This window comes from Sminthopsis crassicaudata, chromosome 3, assembly GCF_048593235.1.
Source record: "Sminthopsis crassicaudata isolate SCR6 chromosome 3, ASM4859323v1, whole genome shotgun sequence".
In the NCBI taxonomy this organism is placed as follows: Eukaryota; Metazoa; Chordata; class Mammalia; order Dasyuromorphia; family Dasyuridae; genus Sminthopsis; species Sminthopsis crassicaudata.
This window is the reverse complement of record NC_133619.1, coordinates 8,992,481-9,018,530: the sequence shown is the minus strand read 5'-3', so window position 1 is coordinate 9,018,530 and position 26,050 is coordinate 8,992,481. Positions and strand designations below refer to the sequence as shown.

General features: G+C 44.9%; 1 protein-coding gene across 12 annotated transcripts in view; it reads left to right on the top strand.

Moving 5' to 3' along the window:
- Positions 1 to 8,185: 8,185 nt before the first annotated feature.
- Positions 8,186 to 26,050, top strand: part of FARP2 (FERM, ARH/RhoGEF and pleckstrin domain protein 2) — an 87,189-nt gene continuing 69,324 nt past the window's right edge. For 8 of the 12 annotated variants that reach the window (XR_012487641.1, XM_074297951.1, XM_074297948.1 and 5 more), the window contains exons 1-3: positions 8,196 to 8,298; positions 11,137 to 11,263; positions 19,440 to 19,671. Coding sequence is in view for 11 of the 12 variants with exons in the window: in XM_074297951.1 (XP_074154052.1) it covers positions 19,468 to 19,671 (204 nt within the window). In the remaining variant the exon portion in view is untranslated. Of the gene's footprint in view, positions 8,299 to 11,136; positions 11,264 to 19,439; positions 19,672 to 26,050 lie in introns of all 12 variants that reach the window. The other 4 variants (XM_074297954.1, XM_074297953.1, XM_074297945.1 and 1 more) reach the window with 3 other exon arrangements.

Genomic DNA, 26,050 nt, shown 5'->3' with positions numbered 1-26,050 from the left:
GATTCTTAACAGTTAAAATGGTTACCATATAGAGACACCTGATGACACAGTGGATAATTACAAATTCAAATCCATTTACAAACTGTGTGACCCTGGGCAAGTTAAGTGACTGTATCCACCACAATTTCCTCATCTGTAAAGTAGAGTTTCTACTGGCAGGATCTAGAGTTAAAATGTTCTAGATTTTCAACTCAAGTCAACCAACATTTATTAAACGCCAACTATATACACAATCTTGGATCCAAAACCAAAAGCAAAAACCAGATCTGTTCTCTAAGATCACATACACACACACACACACACACACATACACACACATACACACACAGACATTTTGAGATGGGAGAGAATATTAACTGAAGGAATTCAAGAAAGGTTTTATGGAGGAGGTGGCCCCTTCCTCAGTCTCAGAGGAAGATGAGGATTCTGAAAGGGTAGAGATGAAGGAGCATTTTCCCAGGATGCACACTGATGGTGTCCACACATGGGACTTGGAGATGGTCCTGGAGTTTGAGGAACAGTCTGGCCATCTTAGCTATTTCATAGGTTCAGAGGAGAGGCTGGAGGCAGATCGCGGAAGGCTTTGAATGCCAAGCAGAAGTTTGCTTTTTGTCTTAAAGACAATGGAGAGCTCCAGCAAGGTTTCAAAGAAGTTCTTGGGAAGATTAGGTTGTCAGCTGTGTGAGAAGTGATTAGGAGGATGGGGGGGGGGGGGGAAGACTGAAGGGAGGAATTCTAAGGAGGTTATAACTACAGCTCAGAGGGGAAACGATGAAGACCTGGCCTAGACCAAATCCCTCATTTTACAGAAATTAGAGACAGACAGACAGACTGAAACAGACCCCCCCCCCCACAGAGACAGAGAAACAGAGAGATACAGAGACAGAATTAAAGCTTATCCTGCTAGTAAATAGCAGTCAGGTTTCAGATTTACTTCCTCTGATTCCAGGTACCAGATCCTTTGTTAAAAATATAAAACAAAACCAAAACTTTAAAATTATAAATTTAATCAACAAACAAAATACTTTAGCATGCAAAAAACAAGAAAAAAAAAAAGATCATCCTAGAAAACTGTCCTTTCTGTGTTCTTTAGCCTAGCGCTGATATATAGAAGGAGATTAATAAACAATTGTTCTTCCATGGCACCCCAATAGACTTTGGATAGAAAATGCCATCTCCATCCAGAAAAAGAACTCTGGAGTTTAAATGTAAATCAGCACACGATGTGTGTACTTGTGTGTGTGTGTATGTGTGTGTGTGTGTGTGTGTGTGTGTTTCTCTCCCATGGTTTCTCCCTTTTGTAATTTTTTTTTCTCCCAACAAGATTCATAAAACAATGTGTACTAAAAATAAATAAATATAAAAGTGAAAAAATAATAAATGCTCGTTCCCTTCCTCATCAGTACAAATGACCTTTCACATCTTTGGCCTCCACTTTGTATTCTCCAAAATCCTGTTTTCCCCATGTTCCTGTATCTCTTTCTATTAATTTCCTAATTGAAGCCTGAAATGTCACAAGAGACTGAAATAAGATCTCTAGTGGCTGCCAGAAATCTCCAAGAGGGAGCTTCTGACACCAGCTGTCTATTTTCCTAAAGTCCCTCCTGGCTGCCTTGTAGATAAGCTACCAACTGTCAGAACTGACTAGGAAAATAGTCTACTGCATTGAGGTAAATCCCTGATTATTTAATTATGCCTTGGGACTTTTGAATTCCCCCAGTGGCAAACTGATCCTTAGAAGATTGTTGTTTCATTAGTCAGGAATACTCATTTTGAGACACAGCAACAGAGAAAAAGGAACAGATAGACAAAGTGGGTTAGACATAGACAGGGAGATAGCTAGTGGAATATTGGGCTGATTCTGTGAACCTTAGTAATACGGATTGCAATCCATGCACAGCCCCTTTCATCCACAAAGTTTCATCTATACCCCATTTCTTTTTTGTTCCAGGTAGTTTGAGCTAAATTAGTTCTTGAAGTTTTTTGAGTTCACACCTTGAATCTTGGCTAGGAGCTCTGTTTCTCTCCCTCCATTCCTCCTCTTCTTGTTCCTTAGCCAAGATTCTGGTGTAAATCTAATCTCTCTTCCTAAATCCTGCCCACTTATCTCTTAATCTTTTCAGCTTTTCTTTACTGAACTGAAACTAACCTGACTCATTGCTCCTGAAGGACCTCTTCTCCCTGTCCCTTCAGAGAACAGAAAGAAAACCAGGTTTGTTTGTTTTTTTAAATCCTGGAAAACAGTTGGGAGGTTTTCTGTGGAAGCATCTTTCCCTCACTGGGAATACTGTAATGAAAGAGCTATTTCCAGATGGGTCCCCTGAGGATTTCATTCCAGAGGATAAATATAAAGACTTCATTCTTGCATATGTATTGTCAAAAAATGTTATAATTATAAAATAAAATAAAAAATTAAAAAAAAAAAAAAGACTTCATTCCAGAGCATCAGGGATGGAATAAAAGAGGCTGAATTTGGTCTCGAGGTGCCCATGACCTGGGGCATGGATGACAAATGTATCTCATAGAATCTGAATCTCGGATCTGGAGAGGATCTCAGAGGCCATCTTGTAAAAACTACATAAAAAAAAAAAAAAAAAAAAAAAAAAAAAAAAACCAAAAAAAACCCCCAAAAAACATCCCCTATAAAATCCCTGACAAAGGACCATCCACAGTTTCTATTTGAAAGGAGGGGAGGGGAGAATCCATACTATGCTAGGCTTGGCAACAGTCCCTGCCTATCCACAAGGAGCTTATGTTTTTAAAAAATTTTTCAATGGTATTTTATTTTTTCCAATTACATGTAAAGATACTTTTCTTTTTTTTGTATTTTATTTTTTTAAAATTAATTTTATAATTATAACATTTTTTGACAGTACATATACATAGGTAATTTTTTTTTTTTTTACACATTATCCTTGTACTCCCTTCTGTTCCGAATTTTTCCCCTCCTTCCCTCTATCCCCTCCCCTAGATGGCAGGCCTTCCCATACATATTAAATAGTAAAGATACTTTTTGACATTCATTTTAGTAAGATTCTGAGTTCCAGATTTTATTTTCTCCTTCTTTCCCTTCCTTCCTCTCCTCAAAGTCAGCAGGAGCTCATAATCTAACTTGCTCTAGTGGTATTGAAGATCTATCCCTCCTTGAGGTGGTAAAATGGATGGAGCCAGCTGAAAAGGCAAGAAGATCTGGATTCAAGTCTCATCTTTCACATGTGCCTCCTGTGACTGTGGGAATAAGTCTTTTAATCCCTCAGAGCACTAGCAATAAATGGCTAAGAAGATGCCCAACTGCACTGGGGGAGGGAGCTTCTTCATTGGGATTCCTTTCTACCAATGAAATGACTCACCCAGTCCCCATCCTTCGGGATCTCTTTTGTTTGCTCTGAACTGGTGATCGCCACTTTTTGATCTCCCATGTTGATGTCCGCCCCCTCCCCCCCATGACCCCCTGGCTACTCTTAGTTCTTCAGAATCCTCCCAGCTCAGGATTTACTCTTCTGCTTTTCTTCTGCCATGATTGCAGATGGGCACTGCCAGCCAATGAGCATTCAAGATCCTCTTTCTGACCGTGATCTCCTAGTATTCCATCTCTCCTATGGCCCGTCCTATAATCCCTCAGTACTTTTTCAGAACAATGGCAATGTTCTGTTTCCTTCCTTTCCTTTCCAATCCAGACTTAAAAGAGCTAGTTAAACAATTCAAGTCTAATTGTTCCTCTGTTCACCTCTCTCTCATGCCCTGGCTGACTTAAAGCACCAATTGCCTCCTCTAATCCTACTCATGTTGGAATGATGATTTGATGATTACAAAAATGATCTCTAACTCAACAGAGCTCTCACTGAAACAAGATGACCCTTTTCCCTGCTCTTTGTCCCACTCCCCACAGAAGATGTTCCAAGCATTTTCTCCTCTCCTTGAGCCTCCCCCACCTTTCCTTTGCCCTCTCTCTCAGATGAGGATCCTGCCTCTTATTTTACAGAGGCCACTCAACACAAGCTTCCTCTTCTTCCCTTCTTTTCATTTCCAAATCCTTGGACATCATCCCTAACTCTTTCCTTCTCTCTTCAATCTTATGAGAGGCTCTTCTTTGTCAAATGAAACTTCTCTTTATTTGCCCTTGATCTCCCGAATGGATAAATGGTCTCTTCAGAACCAAATCTGGTGGTCTTCTACCCACAATCACCCTGCTCAATATCTGGGCTTTGTTTAACCCTCTTGACCACCTTTGTCCTCTGGGATAATCTTTTCTCTCAACGCTTGGAAACCTTCTGGTTCTTTTTGAAGCTAGCTTACCATTCTTCCTCCTCAGTTGCCTTTACAGGGTCATCATCCATATTACACACCCCCGAACTGTGGGTATGCCCCAAGGCTCTGTCCCTGAGCCTTCTTCTCTCTGTAAATTCCCATCAATTCCCATGGGCTTAATTATCATCTCTCTACAGACAACTCCCAGATCTATAAATCCAGCTTCAGTCTTTCTACACGCCAGTCTCACTTTAATAACCATCTATTGGATAGCTCCAGTTGGCTAATCCATGGCTACTTCAAACTTAACATGGTCGAAATAAAACATCATCATTTTCATCCCCCACAAATCTTTGCCTCTTAACTTCCCTCTTTCTATCCAGGACCTCAACATTTTTTAGTCACTCAGATTCACAAGCATTTAGGAAGTGCCAGGAATAAAACTAGAAATACAAAGATAAAACCAAGACAACCCCAAGACGATTGGGCTCACCTGACAAAGATTTTTCAAATTGGCTTGAATTTCTCCCATCTTGGGGATTCTGTTTTGTTCAGCTTTGAGAACACAACAGTTCTAGGTAAATGCTTTTGACAATAAGTTTGATAAACAGACATATCATGTTTCTGCCCGCTATTTTTTTTTTATTCATTTTTCCAAATTATCCCCCCCTCCCTCCACTCCCTCCCCCCCATGACAGGCAATCCCATACATTTTACAATGTGTTACAATATAACCTAGATACAATATATGTGTGTAAATCCCATTTTCTTGTTGCACATTAATTATTAGCTTCCGAAGGTATAAGTAACCTGGGTAGATAGACAGTAGTGCTAACAGTTTACATTCACTTCCCAGTGTTCCTTCTCTGTCTGCCCGCTGTTTTATAGCTTGTGGAAAGACGGTTTCTTCTTCCAGATTGCATTAATTAGGCAGTTAAGTTATAGAAGTGCTTAACCCTATCAACCCAAGTACCAATACCATCCTGAGATGGCAGGAGTCCTGTTTGGAGGCTAGCAAGTTTTTCCTCAAACAACTGAAAATACATCAGGCAGGAAGCCATTAACTGATGCTTCCCTCTGGCCCTGCAGTAGGGTAGAGAACATTCCAGAATGAGAGCAAATGCTGGCTATATATATAATTTTTTTTTTTAATACAAAGGGGGCAGAGTCCAATTCCACACCCCATCATTTGTTTAACTTGCCCTTTGTGCATTGTTGGCGTGGTCCCACTAGGGTGGCCTAGTGAGGAAAGGGGGAGGCTCAGAATTAGGAAGGCCTCCATTAGTGACTCTGGGTGACACCCCCATTGGTTAGTGGGAGCTAACAAAAGCCTCTTTAAATCCCTAATCTGCTTGAAATACAGTGTTAATTTAGCCGATGGGTCTGAGATACCCACATTGATTAGTGGGAGCTAACAGAAGCTTCTTAAAATCCCTAATCTGTCTGAAATACAGTGTTAATTTAGGCTACCAGGTCTGAGAGAAGGTGTAGGGATAGTGAAAATTTGCCTTGGATTTCAGGGAGTCTCGAATGGTGATTGTAGGTCGATTCTGCCTAAGTCTTTTGGCTCGTCTTGCTTTCTCCTCTCTCCAGTGGGGATAATCCCCTACTTGCAGAAACTCCTCGAGGAGGCTGCTGTCCAGGTCGCGGGACCCAGCTGGGTAGACACCCTCTCACAGTGCTGTCTCTGGTCCCACCCTCTTGGGCCTGTGGAAAGTCTTCCACTTAGTATCCTGCAGCTGTGGGTACTGGGGAGTCCCATGAAGGGGGACTGAAGTGAGCGTTGCCTTTTATCTGGAAGCATATTGAAGTTCGCCACGTTCTTGCTCCAGAAAGACAAACCTTTGTCTGGAGAGAGGCTTCTCGTTGTCGTTTTAGGGGCCAAATAAGGATGAAGAGTCTGGGCGCGGACAAGATGTTGGCTGGGGGAGGCCCCATCACTTTAGAATCCTTCCCCCCCATTTCTCTTATTGGACAGACTCTGGGGAACCCAAGAGGTGTTTGGGAGCGCACCAGCCTCTGAGCACAGGGTTGAGTTGCAGGGTCCACTTGTTGAGAAGCATCTAAGCATTGTCCTAAGTACTGAAGATATAAAAGACCGAAGATGAAGAAGACCCGCCTTCTAGGAGCTTGAGTTCAATCACGTGGGATACACACTCAGGCGGCCAAAGGCGCCTCCTGGCTGATCTCATAGGTGGGCAGACCCCCTTCCACCACCTTCCTAGTAACACAAGGTGAAATTTACGGGCATCAAGGGTTGCTCTGAGCCCCAAGGGCTGTGGGTGAGGTACCTGGCTCTCTCCGCCCCGCCCCCCAGCAGGTGCCACTGAGGAAGGGGCTGAATCCAACCATGCTGGGCTTCACACCTGGCCTGTGATGCTCTGTCCAGTTGTGTCTGTCGTGACCCCATGGGACGTTTTCTTGGAGGGGTTGGCCATTTCCTTCTCCAGCCCCTTTTACAGATGGGGACATTGTAAGAGTCTGAGACTGGATTTGAACTCAGAGCCCCCTGACTCCAGATCCAATACTGTGCCCACTATTGTGCCACCCAGCTGCCCTCATAGTGCTCCTCCACAAAGGCCAGCTCACGGGCACAAGCAGGTGGGGAATAACCAAGAAAGGCCTCAGGGGTCAGCCCTCTGCTACTCTATGTTTGTTTATTTGCTTATCAATCTTTTTTTTTTTAGCCTCCACGTCAGCTGCACCCAAATCTAAAGTTAAAAAGCAGCTCCAGCCCGCACTCAGACACAATCAGTTCTTTCTCTGGGACGGAGAGCATTTTCCGCCCCAAGTCCTTGGGCCAGTCTTGGACCAGTTCGCTGCGCAGCTTTACTTTGTGCGGAACCTTCCCTTTGCTCGCGGAACTTTCCGGGTCTTTCGGAGAGCGTCGGGCTCGTCAGGAATAGCCTCCCCTCAGGGTCACAGACCGCTTCAGCCGCCCCGCTGACGGGCGTCCCCTCAGTTTGTCCCGGGAAAAGGGCTGCGGCAGTTTTGTACTTTAAAAATCTCTTTTGGGATAAGATCCCACGTTCTACACGAAGTCTTTCCCGATCCCGGTAAAGGCCTGGCAGTCGCCGACTATTTCCGTATTTCCGGACTGTTCGTGTGCATGTTTGCTCGTTCTCTCCTCCGTGGGATTGTGGCTCCTGCACAGGCCTTTCTCCGTTATCTCTAGCTCCAGGATGGGCCTGGCACATAGTAGGCGCTTGATGTTTACTGACTGAGGGACCGGGGGGCGCGCAATGTCACCGGCGGGAGGGGACCTGGCGCGGAGGAAGGGGCGGGCGCTCTGGGCAGCACGGACTTCCCCGCGCTCTCCTCGGGCTGTCTGCCCGGGGCTCCTCATCATTACCCCAGGCCCGTGCACAGGACCCCGCCTGGTTCCCGGGCCCCTCGGCGCGGCGCGGGGCGGGCTGTCCAGCACGGACTTCCCCGCGCTCTCCCCACTGCACCGGGGCCTCGTCTCTGCCAGCCCGCCCGCACTGCGGGTCACAGGGGAGAGGCGGGCCCGGCCCGCCGGGGAGTCCCCGCCACGGGCCAGGTGCCGGGTCCTTTCTGCCCGCCGCGCGGCGGCTCCCTTTCCTTCCCTCCCGCTCCTCCCGCAGCCCCGGGGCAGAGCCGCCTGGAGCCGTCCCCCATAACGAGGACCCCGCCCGGGGCGTTCGCAGAGACAGGTTCCCCCCGGTGCGCACCGGGCTATCCCACCCGACCCCACCGTGGGGACGCCTCCGGGCTCTGGGCAACGAGCCGCAGACGCTCGCTCGCCCCCGCCCCCGGGCCCCACCTCTCCCTGTGGAGCCCACCAATCGGAGGCCGAGCTCCCCTTTCCTGGCCGGATTCCTGACGAATCCCAGCCCTGCGTACGGAAGGGCCAATCGGAGGCCGGTCCGCGGGGGAGGGGGCGGGGCCGGGCGCGCGCCTACTCGCGCGGCGCCCGCGAGGGGCCAGTTGGCAGTTGGGAGCCGGGACGCCCCGGAGGCGTCGGCGGCAGCGGCCGGGAGGGAGCTGGACGACGACGGCGGCCGTGCAGGGAGCGGGACGGCCGGCGAGGTGAGCGGACAGCGGGCGGAGGGCCGGGCACAGGAGCGAAGCGGCCTCCCGGGGCCGGCCCGGGGAGGGGCGGGTGGGTGGGCGGGCGGACGGGCTCGGGCCGGGCCGAGCTGTGGCGATGGGGGAGGGGAGAGGCTGCGGGCGCGCGCGGGGGGAGGACTGCGCGTGCGCGCCCCCGCGCCTCCTGCCCCTCCTTCCCGGCCCCTCCCGGAGTCTCGGCCGCCTCAAGTCTCGGCTGAGCCGGCGAAAGGAACGAGGCGGCGGGGCGGGCGGAACGGGGGCGCTCCCCGCCGAAGTCCCCCGAGAGGAGCCCGGGGAGGAGTCGCACGGACGGGGAGAGAGGGGGCGCAGAAATGGGATTGAAACCCGGAGCCGCGGACCCCCAGCTCGGCTCGGGCGGGGCGCCCCGGCACCTTAAGTGCCTCCCTGAAGCGCCAGGGCCAGGCAGGGTACCCGGAGCCCCGAGAGTCGGGCTGGCCCTTACCCGCCCCCCCCGGAGTTTCTAGTCAAGTTTGGAGATTTTAGAGCCCCCCCCTCCGAATTTAAGTTCCTCGGGGACCCTCAGCCCCTGGGCACCGGGATGGGCGTTGCCCCGCTCGAGCTTCTGGACAGCTCCGGGCCCTCCTCCCATCCCCACCTGTGACTCTTTCCCTTCCCCGCCCCCAGACCCCCCTCTGTGGCTGCTTCCCCTCCCCCCCATCCCCACCTGTGGCTGCTCCCCCCATCCCCCCCTGTGGCTGCTTCCCCCCCCCCCCAGACCCCTACCTGTGGCTGCTTCCCCCCCCCAGACCCCTACCTGTGGCTGCTTCCCCCCCCCCCAGACCCCTACCTGTGGCTGCTTCCCCCCCCCAGACCTCTACCTGTGGCTGCTTCCCCCCCCCCCCAGACCCCTACCTGTGGCTGCTTCCCCTCCCCCCCATCCCCACCTGTGACTCTTTCCCTTCCCCGCCCCCAGACCCCCACCTGTGGCTGCTTCCCTTCCCCCCCAGACCCCCACCTGTGGCCGCTCCCCCCATCCCCCCCTGTGGCTGCTTTCCTTCCCCCCCAGATCCCTACCTGTGGCTGCTCCCCCCACCCAGATCCCTACCTGTGGCTGCTTCCCCTCCCCCACAGACCCCCCCCTGTGGCTGCTTTCCCTCCCCCCCAGATCCCTACCTGTGGCTGCTGCCCCCCCCCAGATCCCTACCTGTGGCTGCTCCCCCCCCCCAGATCCCTACCTGTGGCTGCTTCCCCCCCCCAGATCCCTACCTGTGGGTGCTTCCCCTCCCCCACAGATCCCCACCTGTGGCTGCTTCCCCTCCCCCACAGATCCCCACCTGTGGCTGCTACCTCCCCCCCCCCACCTGTGGCTGCTCCCCCCTCACACACCCCCCCTTGGCTGCTTCCCCTCCCCCACAGATCCCCATCTATGTCTGCTTCCCCTTCCCCCCAGATCCCCACCTGTGGCTGCTTTCCCTCCCCCACAGATCCCTACCTGAGGCTGCTTCCCCTCCCCCCCAGATCCCCACTTGTGGCTGCTTCCCCTCCTCCACAGATCCCTACCTGTGGCTGCTCCCCCATCCCCCCCTGTGGCTGCTTTCCCTCCCCCCCAGATCCCTACCTGTGGCTGCTTCCCCCCCCCCAGATCCCCACTTGTGACTGCTTCCCCTCCCCCACAGATCCCCACCTGTGGCTGCTTCCCCTCCCCCACAGATCCCCACCTGTGGCTGCTACCTCCCTCCCCCCCATCTGTGGCTGCTCCCCCCTCACATACCCCCCTTGGCTGCTTCCCCTCCCCCACAGATCCCCATCTATGTCTGCTTCCCCTTCCCCCCAGATCCCCACCTGTGGCTGCTCCCCCCACCCCCCCTGTGGCTGCTTTCCCTCCCCCACAGATCCCTACCTGAGGCTGCTTCCCCTCCCCCCCAGATCCCCACCTGTGGCTGCTTCCCCTTCCCCCCAGATCCCCACCTGTGGCTGCTCCCCCCACCCCCCCTGTGGCTGCTTCCCCTCCCCCACAGATCCCTGCCCAGATGGGGTGATCCCTTCGCTGGTGCACAAAGCCCAGTCAGGGGCCCCCCAAGTTCTGCTTCCAAGGGAGTTTGCTCAGCAGTGCAGACGGCCTCACTCCCTGGGGACTCGGGCCTGGGACAGGAGGGACACTGGCACTCCACTGAGTCTGCTGCAAGCTGATGAGTCTTGTGGGGCGGGGGCACCCCGACTCCTCATGCATGCCCTCTGTGGGGACAGAAGTTCTCACTGCACGGCTTTATGAGATAGCAGGTTAATTTCTGAGAGGGTCTAATTCTGGCTTAACACTGCGCTTTCATGTTTAAAAGTTAATGTTTAAAAACTGGTTTTACTAACATGAAGTCGCTGAAGTGAATCGCCCCCCAGTGAGGAGACGGCCGGGAGGGGCCGGTCTCTGGCAGCTGGAAGCGTTGCTCGTGGCCTTGGGAAGGTGGGGACCCAGTGGTGCCGTTCCATGTGGCCACTTCCTGGGAGTCTCCAGGAGGAGCGAGGACTCCGAACATCATCCCTGAGAAAAACAGGAACAATTTAAAGAAAGTTCCAGACGTTATTATAGAAAAATGATAGGGAAAATAAAAGGAGAAGACCATTGGAGAGCTTTCAGCCTCGAGCACGTGGGTACTTTAAGAGGGCAGGAGGAGGAAGAGGAGGCACCTGCAGGCCGGCCTGGCGGGTTGGTGTCTAGGGTGTGGAACTAGATGACTCTGATGTCTTATTTAATGTGAGATTCCAGGGGTCACTTTTGGGTCTCCCATGTTGCCAAGCAGAACGCCGTGCATGTGAAAAATGCCCCTAAAATGTTTGTGTGAATCGATTATTTAATCACAGAGTCTCAGAGCTGGAAGGGACTTGAGAGGCCGCCTAGTGCACCCGACCTGAGCCAGCAGGCCCGAGTGACAAGGGAACAGCCAGCCTTTGCTTGAAGACAAGCACCCAGTGCAATGCCTTGCACGTGGTAGGTGTTTGTTAAATGGACCCAGATTGCCTGAGAAGGAAGCCTGGGGAGGTGGGGAGAGGCCACGGCAGCCCTATTGTGGTCATGTCACAAATGCTGGTCTATGCAGAGAGCTTCACCCTCGCCGTGGTGACAATGTGACGTAATCTCCCCATCTGCCCGGCCGGCACCTGAGCAGCCCGGACAGCATCCCTGGCCAAAGGCCTGTCTCCCGATGCTCTTCCACGTGACTGCCGCCTTTTGGGACATGCCGTCTCAGTGCCGTTAATCATCTCCAAGTTATCAGCGTCCTTTTAGAACTACCGCACTCAGATCTAGACTCCAAAATTCGGGGTGGTCTGACCCGGAGGGCATAGAGCAGGACGGTTTCCTCGGGTCTTTTGGGCAGTGAACCTTTCTTGTTACATCTAGGCCAACTTGTGCTGGACTTCTAGGCTGTTGTACCACACTCCTGACATAGGTTATCCCCTCTCCCAACTAGGCAGGCCTGGGGAAAAGGGAGAAGGGAAAACATTTGTGAAATAACCTGCTAAATATCAGGCTCTATGCTAAGCACTTTACAGATATTATTTCATTTGGCTGTCACAACCTTGTGAGGCAGATGCTCTTATCCCCCTTTTACTGTTGAGGAGACTGAGGCAAACAAAGATTGGATGACTTTTCCAGGATTAGGCAGCTGGTAAATGTCTGAGGTTAGATTTGAACTCAGATATACTTGATCCTAGGCTGGGTGCTCTTGCCACTCTGCCAGCTAGCTGAAGCCAAGTGTAAGGATTTACATGCCCCTGCTTTTTTTTGTCTTTTTCAATTTGGTCCAATTTTTTTTTATTGCCTCAGTTTTCCAATATGATTCTTTATTCTTTTTTTTATCGAAAATACAATTTTTTATTAAAATGTAGACCCTCATGAAAGAGAACTGAACAAACATCATCTGTTACCTCGTCTCTTTGAAAACAAAAATCTTTAAGCGCATTTTCTGAGCAGTTACCTTTAGGATTTCAAGACTGGAACACATGATGACTAGAGCACTGTAAACTTCGGAGATTCACAATTTTGTTTCCAGAACTCTTAAGACATGTCTGCCTTTCTAATGGAGGCAAATCTGAACTTAAGAACAGATGCCCCTAAGTAATCTAGCCATGATTGTTTTTCTTTTAAAAATTTAATAAGCTTATCATATATGTCCCATTAATTGATTTAAAATGTTGAGCTGCACAGCTTGTATACTCTAGATCACGCTATGCAGGAAATGTAGTGGATTGAATATTTGATTGGGAATCAACTGAGTTTAAATTTTTCCTCAGCTATGTGACCTTTTACCTCTTAGTGCCTTAGTTTCTTTTTTTGCAAAATGGGGACAATACATTTAGCATCTTCTCTATAGGATTGTGATGGCATGTAAGTGAAATTATATATGTAAAGTACTTTGCAAATCTCAAAGTGAGGTGCTCATGTGTGCATGTGTGTTGGCTGTTATTATCAGAGACTTTACAAACTAACAAACCGTTAATCCCAAATTTCATTTCTCTTATAGCTTGTCATGTTTTGGAAATCCAAATCGTGTTTTCTGGCACCATCTTTATCCCCAGTGGCTATTCCCTTTCTAAGTCTGCTTTTCTCTTTGCAAGCCCCAGTCTTTGATGAAAGGTGATAAGAGAATACTCTGCTCCCAAGGGCTTTTCCTTGTGCCTTGCACCTAGTAGATGCCTAGTCCTGGTTGGCTCAGTTGAATTTCTGTTTCTTGCTTAAGATACAGCCACTTATATCTTTAGATACAGATGAGTCTTTCTGGCAGATTCTATCATTTGTGCCCATGTGGCTCATGAGAAAGGCGAAAGTTAGGTTAGGTAGGGGTGACCAGCTTTGGGAGGCTTGTCATCAGGCAGCTCTGGCAGCCGTCATCCCTTCCCTAGACCTGCCTGGAAGGGCTGGCCAGCGCTTCTGTTACCTTTTCTTGGGGAATAAGCAGCTGCTCTTTCCCTTCTCAATGGGCTCTGGGATGGCTGTATCTTCCTTTTTCTTCTTGCTCTGTGCCTCATCCTTCTACTCCTTCCTACTTTCCAGACAGTTCGGCCAATGCTTCCTACATCTCCAGATCCTTTTTGAAACCCTTCCACTTAGTCTGATCAAAAATGTTCTTAGGCATGTCCCGCAGAGGGCCTTCCCTTCTCAGAGGCAGGCCTTGGAGTAACACGACTCAGACATTTTGTGGTCTGTGGGTCCTTCAGCTCTCCACCTGTGTGGGTCATACAAAGGTAGAACAGTTAGAGTTGGAGCTTTAAGCAATCTTTCAGGTCACTGAATCCAACCCCCTCATTTTACAGAGGAGAAACCGAGGTCCAGAAGAGGCCAAAGGATTTGCCTAGGATCCCATAGTTGGAGGAGTGTCTGTTGACCTCAAGGTCCCATCATGTTTGGAAAATAAACAGTTACTGCTCTGTTCCTTCCACATAACTATGTCTGCTGTAATTGAGCCCCTGTTGTTTTTAGTGTTTGCAAAACTATAATGGTTGAAGAGGAAGTCCATGCAACGGAAAATTTTAAGCGTGGGGAGGACTGAGTCAGTTTATTTTACCTTTGTATCCTCTTGTAGTAACTGGAATATGGTAGGCAATTAATAAATGCTAGTTGACTTGATTTAACAGAACTGCCAAATTTGCAAATCCTGGTAGTCTTTGGACTTTTATGAGAGAATTTAGCCTCGACCTGAGATTCTTTTTGCCTCTCTGCAGTCCATTTAATCCTTCCATGGCATGGTGGAAATGGAGTACGGAATTTTATGGAACTTATTTTGAAGCTATAATTTTGGAGCTATATAAGGTGCTATAAATGACAGACAAAGATTTTTTCCTAACTTAGAGTATAATCTGTTTTTCTTTTATCTTTTATTTTTGTCATTCTGTTTTTTTTTTCTGCCAGTCTTGTGTTATCCTTTTCCTATTTTCTATGCCTGTTGATAGATACCTTAGTATTCTGGTATTCTGAGAGGAAAGGCTGACTTGTAATGCTTTCCAGGGATAGATACAGGGTCCTCTGTGCTCAATAGTGCCCAGAAGTTATTCCAGAGAAGTAACCTGAAGCCTCCTCTTAACCTGTTGCTCTCCTTTCCCATTTTCTTCCAGATCAAGGGAAGACTCAAGTTCTTTTTTTTTAATTATAGCTTTTTTATTTACAAGAGATATGTATGGGTAATTTTTCAGCATTGACAATTACAAGATCTTTTGTTCCAATTTTTCCCCTCCTTCTTTTCCCCATCCCTCCCCAGATGGCAGCTAGACCAGTACATGTTAAATATGTTAAAGAATATGTTAAATACAATATATGTACACATGTCCATACAATTATTTTGCTGCACAAGAAGAATCGGACTTTGAGATAATGTACAATTAACCTGTGAAGGAAATAAAAAATGCAGTCAGACAAAAATAGAGGAATTGGGAATGCTATGTAGTGGTTCACTAGTGGTTCAGCTGCCTGGTTACTATTGAGGTTTAAGAGTGTTATAAACAAGTTCGAAAGCTATTGATACAAAGTGGTAAAGGGTGCCTAGGGTGACCAGGAGTCAGACCAGCTAGATACAGGTACCCTGAGGGGGGCAAGAAAGGGAGGCTTGGTGAGGGATCCCTTCCTCCCAGAGAACCACAAACCAAGATAGGTTATATAAAACTTTTCTAAGATTAATTTAGAGCATACTTTTGAAAATCTGTATTCAATTATCTTTATCACGGCCTTGTAATATAGTGGATAGTGTACAGAAATTAGTAGTTTGAGAGAGATCTACTTTCAGTACCTTCTCCTTTCTCTCAGGAGCCCCTTCTTCAGGAGCCCAGCTTCAGATATTGGGCAAATCATTCATTCTCTGTCAATCTCACCTGTAGATTGGAATATTAACAGTGATAATTCTATCCTAGAGTTTTCAGGATGCTCACATTTGAGCTTTGTTGATTGTAAAAATGTCAGCTAGGCTGATTTTCAAGAAATGATTAAGAAATCTTTGATGAGAATGAAGGTAGTCTTGTAGTCTAAATATGCCATGATCTGAAAGGAACCACACAAATCAACAAGATGGGGGGGGGGGTGTTAGGACCTGAAATACAATGTAATTAGGCCTTTAGCATTTTTGATTTGATTGTCCTATTAAAAATTTAGTTTACTCTTATTTCTCTTTTAGACTCTCCATGCTTGCTTTTTTGTGTTTTATATAGATGCTCATGATTTCTCTTTGTCCATTTGAAGATGTGTCAAAGCCTGCCTTATTCAATGCAGCTTTTGCCAGTGAATGAGTGTAATTGGAAAGACCTGGACTTGAATCAGGAGCCTCTGCTCTCTTGTTTGAAGTTGAGGAAGATAGTACTTTAGTTACTTTTGCAGTTTTAATTTTTTAAAAATGGTAAAGCATAAAGTTTACTAGAGTGGTAGCTACTCCTATTTTTATTTTTTTATTTTTATTTTTGCTTCTCCTATTTTTAGAGGGAGCATTGGAGCCAAGTTCTCCAACATATGGTAAAATGTTAAGAAGCTTTTTCTTTTTAATGTGCCACCATTTAAGATTACAGAGTATGTTTTGTGCTTCATTTCCTTAAGTATTTTTTTTTAGCTTTTCTTATCTTAAAGCTGAAGTAAATATTAAATGGGAAATTCCTGCTAAATCACCACTATATGATATCAGAAAACAAACTTTTATAGTAATTTAACCATTGCATGGTTCGTTTTCATTTTTCACATGGTTTTATGGCTGTTTTATCTCCTTTTTGAATTTTAATACCCCCTTTTGTAGAATGGGCCTGACTATCTTGATTCTCCAGGGTGGTTGTGGGGAAAGGATTCAGTAAGCCTTTTTTTTTTTTTTTTTTTAAATTTAAATTTAAATTTTTAAAGTAAGCCTTAAGGTGCTACATAAGCTAGAGAAGATAACAATGGTGACAGAAACCTGCAGAATGATCATTTTATATTTGTCATCTTAGAAATAGATTTGCCTTTGCCCAGAATGAACAGCAGGCTGGTGAGGGCCATATGATTACAAAGGAACCATTTCTGTGGAAATACAATCATCAGGCTGTTAAAAAAAAACCAAGTTTAAGAACCACTGGGCTAGATGAAACTCACTTGGATTGTTTTGCTTTTTAAAAGGGACTGAGAGAGAAGTGAATGTAAACTGTTAGCACTACTGTCTATCTACCCAGGTTACTTATACCTTTGGAATCTAATACTTAACGTGCAATAAGAAAATTGGATTTACACACATATATTGTATCTGGGTTGTACTGTAACACATGTAAAATGTATGGGATTGCCTGTCATCTAGGGGAGGGAGTAGAGGGAGGGAGGGGATAATTTGAAAAAATGATTACAAGGATAATGTTACAAAAAAAAAGTACTCATGCCTATATACTGTCAAAAATTTTTATAATAAAGTGACTTTGTTTTCAATAAAAAAAAAAAAAAAGGGACTGAGAAACTCTGTTTGTTAATTCAGTTGATGGGGTAATGAGAAAAAAGTATTTCATACACACTTCCCATCTCAACCCCATGTTGGCATTAGTGACAGAGAACAAGATCCTCTAACTTTGACCTCCTGGCCTTTCTTCCAACCTTGGCTTCCTTCACAGGTCCCAGCTAAAATGCTACAAGAGGGTGTTTTTCTCGATCCTCTTTAATTCATTTTCTTTCCTCAGTTGATCATTTCCAGTTTCTCTGGTACATAACTTGTTTATACATAATTGTTTGCATCTTAGTATCCTCGTTAGATTGAATTCCTTGAGAGCAGGGGTTGTCCATTGCTTTTCTTTGGCATCTAGGGATGAAAGCCTGGCTGTCCCAACTCCATTGTGAGGCTTTTCTCATCTCTCTCTCGAACAGTTTAGCTCCTTGGGAAAGACAGATAGATCCTTGTGTAGCTGGTTTACTTTCCGTACTGTGCTGAGAGCCCTTCAGGGAGCTTTGTCTGTCACTGTTTTGCTTCTGTCACCCAAAGGGTTTGGCAGATCCTGATGAACGGGCTCCGGGAGCTTCTGTAGGCAGGTATGAACCTAACAGATCTTCGGTGGACAGTACCCAGGGGCTGAAAGCAGAGCTTTTCTTTGTAAATAGATGTCTTTGCTTTCTGGGGGCTGTGTTTCTTTGTTGTGTAATCTTTGAACAGGAGAGCTGTTTAGAAACTATCTTCCTAGCCTGCCCAGATGGATATTGAATACATACTGTTCAGTACTAAGACTCTAGTTGCTAAGTAAGTCTGAAGCCATTGCTGGACTTTTGCATGGTATAAGCTACATGAGAGGGCTACTCCCACAAAGAGCCTCTCCCGCCCTCCCCAGATGATCTTGCTTTATTTGTATTTGCTGTTTCTCTCATAAAGTATAAACCCTTGAGGGCAGGGATTGTTTTATTTTAGTGTGGTCTTTAATAAAGATTTATTGATTGAGTGAGTGAAATAGAAACCTGAGGACTGGAATAATCAAGTCAAGATGAAAAGCTACCATCTTTGTTTTATCAAGAGCATAACAGCATTAAAGAAGTGAATGAGCTGAGATTATCTGCTTTGAGACTTGATAAAAGAGCCCAGTATGTCCATGGTTATTGGGAGCCCTAGGACCCGAGGTGTAATCCAGATGCCTTGTGAACAGAATCATCTTAGGGCCCCATTTAAAAATTCACTGGAAGAATTGGGGTTGCTCGTAAGATGGGAAGCCAGTGAGATCACTTTAATCAACATAGTTTAGTGTGAAGAACCTTAAATCAATTCTTTTCCTACTGGGTGCTTTCCTACTTTGAATAATATTCTCCTTCCTTGTAGGCAGTCTAGAATGGGAAGTGTTTCTGTAAATGCTGCTGAGTTGACATCCTCCCAGTTAAGGTTGCAGGAAATGTTGCAGTGTATGTGTGTGTGTGCGTGCATGCACACACTACTCTCCTTTGACAAGGAAGGAGAATCTGATTTATGTCACTTGGAAAAGAGCAAAATGTAAGACTAAAAATTTTTAAGGTTGATAAACATAGATATTGTGGGAATGTTTAAGGAAGGTAAGCTAAAATATATGCACTATAAAATTATAGGGAGGGCAAATTATGATTATTCATTAATATAGATGTATTTTTTTCTCTTTGGTAATTTTTAATAAGAACAGCTGTCCCAAAAATGTTTAATTAACCTCATGTGCATATTTATAATCACAACAAGGCTTTTTTGCACAAGTTACATATGATTTATTTTCTATATATACACACACATACACAAAATGATCATTGATAATAAGTGATAGAATTTATTGAGATGGTTTTTTGAATATTCTATGCATATGACTTTTGATGCTTCTCAATTTAATTTTTAAAATATTTTTAAATTTTGAGTTCAAAATTCTTTCCACCTCTTCAGTATCTACTCCATTCATTGAGAAGGCAAGTAATTTAGTATATGTTACATATCTGAAATCATGCAAAATGTATTTCCATATTAGCTATGTTGCAATGCAAAAAACAAAAAGGAAGGAGGAAAGAAAAGTGAAGAAAGGGGAGAAGTATGTTGCAATTTACACTCAAGTTCATCAGTTCTCTTTCTGGAGGTGGATAGCATTTTTCTTCATGGGCTCTTTAGAATAGTTGTGGATCATAATATTGATCAAAATAGCCAAGTTTTCACAGTTGATAATCTTTTTAGCATTGCTATAATTGTAAAATGTTTTCCTTGTTCTGTTCACTTCATTTTGCATCAGTTCATATACATCATCCCAGGTTTTTCTGAACCCATCCTTGTAATTTCTTAGAGCACAATAGCATTCCTTTATATTCATATGCCACAACTTGTTCACCCGTTACCCACTTGATTAACATCCCCTCAATTTCCAATTCTTTGCCACCACAGAAGAGGTGTATCAGCATTTTTGTCCCCATAAATCCTTTTCCTTTTATCCTTATGCACCAAGAATACAGAGGGAGAAACAATCTAGTCCCTGTCCTCAAGGAGCTTACAAGGTACTAGAGAGCTGGAGAGAAATATAATATTGAGTTATTTCTGTGCAAGTTGAGAATGGGGGGAGGGAGTGAGCACACAAGCACACTGGATGTAAGAAAATGTAAATGACATTTTAGTACAATTCTGGTTATCATAGTAATAAGGGATTGTTATCTGGTCATCATAGTAATAAGGCATTTTGTTTTTTCTTCCCCTCCTTCCTTTTAGTGGTTTCTCTACTCCTTGCTGTTGAATCATGGGAGAAATTGAAGGAACTTATAGAGTCCTAGAGACTTCAGGAAGCCGCTTGGGGGGCCCGAATCACACTGGGGTGAGCACCCTGGAGCCAGGGCAAAGCCTGTCTTCAGCCATGGCGAAGACGTCTGCCAAACTGCAAGAGAAAGCCCTTGCTATAAAAGTCAAGTTGCTGGACAATGCCATTGAGATACTCCATGTGGAGGTGAGTGGCTGGCAGGGGCAGGTGGTGGGAGCAAGTGGGAGGGCTGCTTTCCTACTTGCTCATGGGTTTGGATGCTACAGCATTGTTGAATAAGAAGAGTAACCTTCAGTGATACAGATATGAAAGTGCCTGCAAGCAGAACCTTCTAAACCTGGGAGGATAAACCCAATGGCATCTTTCCTGCCCTTTTCTCATAACTCTTTGATCGTATGTCATCTGAATGCTATAGAACCAATGGGTAGAATTCTGTTGGCTGAATCTGCAGCCTTTGGGTGCTCCTTGGGGGTGGGTGTCAGGGAACCACTTTGGAAGGTTTCTGCTGCTCCCTCCATCAGAGATGATCAGAAATCTAAGAGGGTTCAAAAAATAAAGGAATTTGTTTATTGAATATTGACTCAGCTAAACAAAGTACTTGTTCTTCAGGTTTTTAAAATGGCTTTTAGGGGTTGATGCTGAGGTGTCTGGTCATGGGGATAAGTGACATGAGTGGAATTCTGAAGAGGTTTCTGTCTCTAGGAGCTTGTCTGGGGGAGGAAAGAGAAGGGATGATTGGAGTAGAAGAGATTGGAAAGACTAGGAAAGAATAGGAAAGTGGTCTGGGGCAGCCTTGGGAGAGGGGGCCATCAGTTCTTGATACTTCTCCCATAAATTCTTCTCATGGAGTGACTCACTGACAGACTTAAGCTTTTGGCCTTCAGAGTTGCTAGAGCAAGAACTGGGGATAAGGGAAAACAGATCAGAATTGATAATCAAACCTCATCTTGCTTTTGAAAAGGTAATTGAGATTAGCAGGAATTGTCTTACATCAGAGAGCAATGAGTGTGTTTTTGTGTGTGTGTGTGTGTGTGTGTGTTTTTTTTTTTTTTTTTTCAAAAAAAGGAAAACCAATGAGAACAGCCAATGCCCTTTAGACAGCTGGCATAGTGCCCTTTGGGGGAGGGAGGGCTACTTGCTGACTTGCAAATGCTTCAAGAGACCCAGAGAGATGGTAGTGGATGGAATGCTGGCAGAAAGATAAGGGTTCAGAGCCTGCTTCTGGCATTGGGGATCTTGTGGCACAGAACTAGGCAATGAGGAGAAGAATACTCTGGTGACTCAGTGCATGGAATGATGGGGAACCTAAGTGAAATAATGAACTCACAGCCCTTTGTGCAGGCCCCTGTAAGGACTTTTGGCATGGGGTGGGTTGTGTTGGGAGATTCTGTCAGAAATAGTCTGCAAGCCTCCTTTCGTTCCCGAATTCAGACAGTCCTCACAAAAAGCACCGAACTGAAAGTCAGAAGAGCTGGGCTCCAGTGCTGGCAATAGGTGTGACCTGGGCAAATCCCTTCTCTGAAAAGGAAAGGCTTGAACTTGCTGGTGTCTCAGGGCCCCTCTGGCCTTAAGCTCGATCCTACAGCCAGTGTGTATGCTTTGTATTCTAGCAGATGAGGTGTAACGTTCCTGATTTGGTTTTTTTATTGTGTGACCTTAAGCTTGCTTTCAGGTTAATCTGGTTTTTCTTCTCTTGTTCACCACTAATTAATGAAAACTCTTAGTAGGAAGAGGAAAAAGCCCAGGTGTGGATTATCTAGATCTTAAACAACCTAGAACTCTCCAGAGAGACTCCCTTGGCCTGTGCTGTGGTTTATCATTGGCTGGAGTGATGCTGTGGGAGGTGGTGTTTCTGTGCAGATTTCCAAATGCATAGAGCTCTTGTTGGGCTTGAGAATTTATAACCTCCATTCATCAAACTTGAAGAAAATTTAGTTTTTACATGTGTATGGAACAGCTTGGCAGAAACTCAGGAGTTTCACCTAACCAAGTTAGCTTTTTGATGCTTTGCTACATAGATACCTAAATTACATTTTTTAAAAAATTACATTATTTTTACCTTTTGAAAACAAATTCCAAATCCCTGAACTGAGCTGCCTCTTGCTTCTTTGCTCTCTTGATTTTCTCACTGGCCTGGCAGCTAGAGGCTACCTTTTGCTGGTACAGAGTCAGAAAATGGAGCATTGGGCCTTTCTTTGAAAATTTTGTGATTAGAAACTTTCTCTTGATGTTACATCTATTAAACCTTTATACCTTATTTGTAAATTCTATAGATACCCAGAACTTTTTGACCACCTGTAATTTTCCAAACATGTATTTATTTGTTGGAATACACGGGAGCTGTTGGAATACATGGGAGCCACCTATCAATGGTGCTGGAGATCCAACCTAGAAATGGATCTCCTTTTGTGAGAGGAGGATACAGGGAGACTGAGAGGCAGTTGCTGTTCTCTGACCTTTCTCCTCTGAAGATTAACCAGGGTTTTGTGAAGCCACGGAATGAGAGAATTTATGATGTTAGGAGGTAGTTGGGAATTTACATTAAGTGACTTTTTTCTTATTTTATGGCATATGACATGCATGTATACAGTGTGAAGAGAACAATACCAGGGACATCAGGAAGTTGGAATGTTCGGTGAAGGCAGGATTTGTGATTATCTTGATTTTTACCTTGAAGACCTTAAATGTTTGAAATGGCCGTGTGCAGTTTTGAGCTATTTGTGGTCAGGGGCCAGTTGATGGCGCTCATAAAGCCTGATTTGTATATACTTGACTGAATTGTGTGGTTTTGAAATTAGGAAACTGGCTCCAGATCTCGAAAGTATTTTTTCAGAGTCATAAAGGAAGTAATTTGGAAGCTTGTATGTTAGGTTGTGATTTCCTGTGGGTTTTAGATACGCACTAGTTAGTAAAGCTTTGAGTTTGAAACTACAGTCACATGTGAAAAATAGACTGGACACTATCCCTAAATGGAAAGTGGATCGGCAGGCTTCCATAAGACTTTCTTTTAGAATGGAGAGTTCTTGTTAGCAGTTTTGAAGATTAGAACATTATAACCTTTTTCCTGGCTCCAAGTATAAATGGACACGTTTGGGATGTGTCTTTTGGGAGTCATTATTTTGAGTCTTATTAAACATTAATACTGTTGAGAAAGTTGTGCATAGAGAGACCTCTGTGAGCAGTTTGAAGTAAGCTCTCCATGGGTTCAGTCTTCGAATGTGAAACAGCTTCTCTTAGAGGAGCCACAGTTCCAAGTCTGACTTGCCTAGCCAAGGGTGGGGCTTCTAGCCCTAAGCCGCTTTTGTTCTGTTGTCTGCACCCTTTTTTGCCTCAGGAATTGTGATTTGGTCCACTGTAAAAGTCTTACCTGTTTAAGTATGTGACATGTAGCAGGACAGATGAATTCTGAAATCACAAGTGTTCTTGGAGTCCTTTAGCAGTTTTTTTTTTTTTTTTTTTTTGAGCTGATTCAGCATGTAATGCTTTCAGACCTGGAAGAAATAGTCAAAATTCCAGACGGAATCATGGCCAGATGTTTGTCATTGCTACCACATGAAAATCTTAAGTATGGCAAGAAACTGCCTTAGAACTTATTTTTGTCTGCCCTCAGAAGAGAAAGTTAGTAATTCAATGTCTAAAATTTAAACATAATAGAGGTATATTTTTTTGTTTTGTTTTGTTTTAAAGAAAGCTAGTTAACATTTCTAGGGTAGGCTGATTATTTAATCTTACGATGGCTTTTCAAAACATATTATTTTGTTTGGGGGATTTGGTGTCTGTCTTAAACTTTGTTGCCAGAGATGTGGTGAGATTGGGTGGATACAAGATAGAAAAGTGACTATTTTTATTCTTAGAGAGGAAGGGAGGGAGGAAGGAAGAAGGAAAAGGAGGAAAAGAGGGAGGGAGAAGGAGAGAAGAGAGATAAATCTACTGAGAGGGAGGGAGAAAAGAGGGACTGAATAGAGATTCTTAGGTGGGTTTAAAGTACTTCTGGCCAATTAAAGCAAAAGAAAAGAAAGAAGGAAATCGATTTACACTATACCAGGCTACACAAATTTCAGTCTGAATATAGGGAGGATTGTTCAAAAAAGTATTGGCTAGTAAAATCTCTAGGTGAGGTTTTCAGGAAACGACTTTTGTTGCTGTTGTTGTAGATATGCTCATACCCACCCCTCATCCTTGTCCTCTTTCTCATCTTCTCTTAAGTTTCTTTAAGTTCTTTAATTCTTTAAGTTTCTGTGTATTGCAAGGGCAAAACAAAGGGGAGCTGTGTATAATTTCTTTTATTTTGTTGACAGGTAGCAATTATCCTTTAGCCATTTCCAAGCACAAATGTCTCAACTCAAACTACTTATGTTTCTTCTCCTCCCCTCTTCCCTCTACCTCTTCCAGAAAGGAAATGTTGAAGCAAAAAATAGGGACTTAGAAGAAATAGATGGAGGTTGGTGTGTCTGGTGCTTTCCCTTTTCACCAATAGATCCAGAGTTGTCCTTTCACATGTTAACAACACAAAGAACTATCCAAATAGTTAAATTTCTGTGGATTGTGAAAGGTAATTTCTGAAAGAAAAAATTCTATTTACAACAAAAAGCATTCTAGGCAGTTTATCTAGCTGTGTTTCCTTCCTTGCCAAACTTTTAAAAATGAATGCTCTTTATTTACTGCTTCCATTTCTCCTTGAACACACCCTGCAGCTGAGGTTGTGGCCCTCCCATTTTTCTGATATTGAACTCTTCCAAGTCAGCCCTCCCCTACCCAAACAGCTTTTCTCTGGCCGCCTTCTCCTTAACCTTTGCCCTGGTGTAGAATCCTCCCTTCTTCACTCTCCCTGCTCTGGCCTTTCTTTCTCTTCCCATTTCCTAAATGTGCATGTTGTTCAATTTTGGATTCTTGACCTTTTCTTTTCTTACCCTATTGGCCATAGACAGTGTATTCATATGTACAGCTTCAGTTGCCCTTTAAGGAGGCCCTTAGTCCAAGGCAGAGACAGTGTGGGCCAGCCTAGACTCAGACCTCTTAGGCTTGCCACCTGATCACTAGAAGAAGCAAGTCATTGAATCTATTCCAGGTCTTAGTTTCCTCATCTATAAAGTGAGGGACTTGGACTAGATAATCGAAGATTTCTTTCAGTTCTAGGCCTGTGATCTTAACAATTCCTTATTATCTATCTATACTTGGTTGGGTCACTGTTACTTGAAACTTAGTCCTCAGTCCCTTGTCCCATACCCCGAGACTGACACACTCTGTTTTCCCTATTTGATCAGTAAAATCATTTTTCTTCCATCACTTGGACTCACTTATGATTCAATCCTGTATTATTAAGTGCTCATTGAACATCTCTGAGTTGTTACATAGGCATGCATGCTCACTATGGCCCAAATGGAAATTATTATATTTAAAAATAAATATATTTATTATATATTATTTATACAATATATAAACATTTAATAAATATGTAGTATGCTTATGAGATATATATATATATATATATATATATATATATATATATATATATTTATTTATTTATTTATTTATTTAATAATTTTATATTTTTCTCACAACCTGTCCCTCTGCCAATACACGTTTCACCTTGTGGCACCATCCTTCCTTTTGCCAGTGGCCCTAATCTTAGAATCATTGCTGATTTGTTCCTCTTCCTTGGTCCCCAGATCCAGCTGGTTTCCAAGCTTTTCTTTCCACGCCCCCAGTTTCTGTTATGTTTCAGATCCTTATCATCTCTTGCCTAGATTATTGGAAGAGCTTCTCAATTGGTGTCCTTGCCTCCTGTCTTTCTCTTGCAATAGTCCACACATGCCGGGATTTCCCTAAAACATAGTTCTGCTCATGTCCTTTTACCCCTTCTACTACCTCCCCAAACACATCCACTCAGTGGCTTCCTTTTCCTTTGCAAAGCTTTCTGCAATCTGGCTCCTATTTTCCCTTTCCAGTCAAGTTATCTCCTCTTCTGTCAGATTGGTTTCCTACTTGGCACATTGGGATTCTTACTTCCCTGCCTTGGAGACTAGAGCATACTCCTCACTGTGTCTGCATTGGACAGTTCCTCATGTGTAAATGCTAAAGGAAGTCTGTGGGAAGGTTGCACTTGTTGGTAGCAGGCTTCTCTGTCTATCCCTCAGGGGTTTCTTTCTGCTTTATCTCGGGAGGGTGTGATAGGAAGAATCCAGATTGCTGCTTGCTGAAAAAGGAGGAGATGGTGGGCTTGATCATTCTTCTTATGTGGAGCTTCTGAGAGAAGCCGTCCAATCTGAGGGAGGAGTCCCAGGACTAAGGGTACTTTGGAGGTGTGAGTTCCAGGGCTGAGTAATCTCCCAGGATGAAAACCTGAGGAATCCAGATTGCCACTAAAACTGGTCTCCTTTTATCACTTCCATCAAAATTCATCCCTCTGGTTGTCAGCCTACGTTCTTCCTGATACCGAAAAGTTCAACGGGGAAAGGAAGAGAGAAAGAGAGAGGGATGGAGAAGGGACAGAAGAGAGGGGGAGGAGGAATAGAGAAAAAAGAGGGAGAGGGAGAGAGGCAAGGGGAAGGGGGGGAGAGAAGGA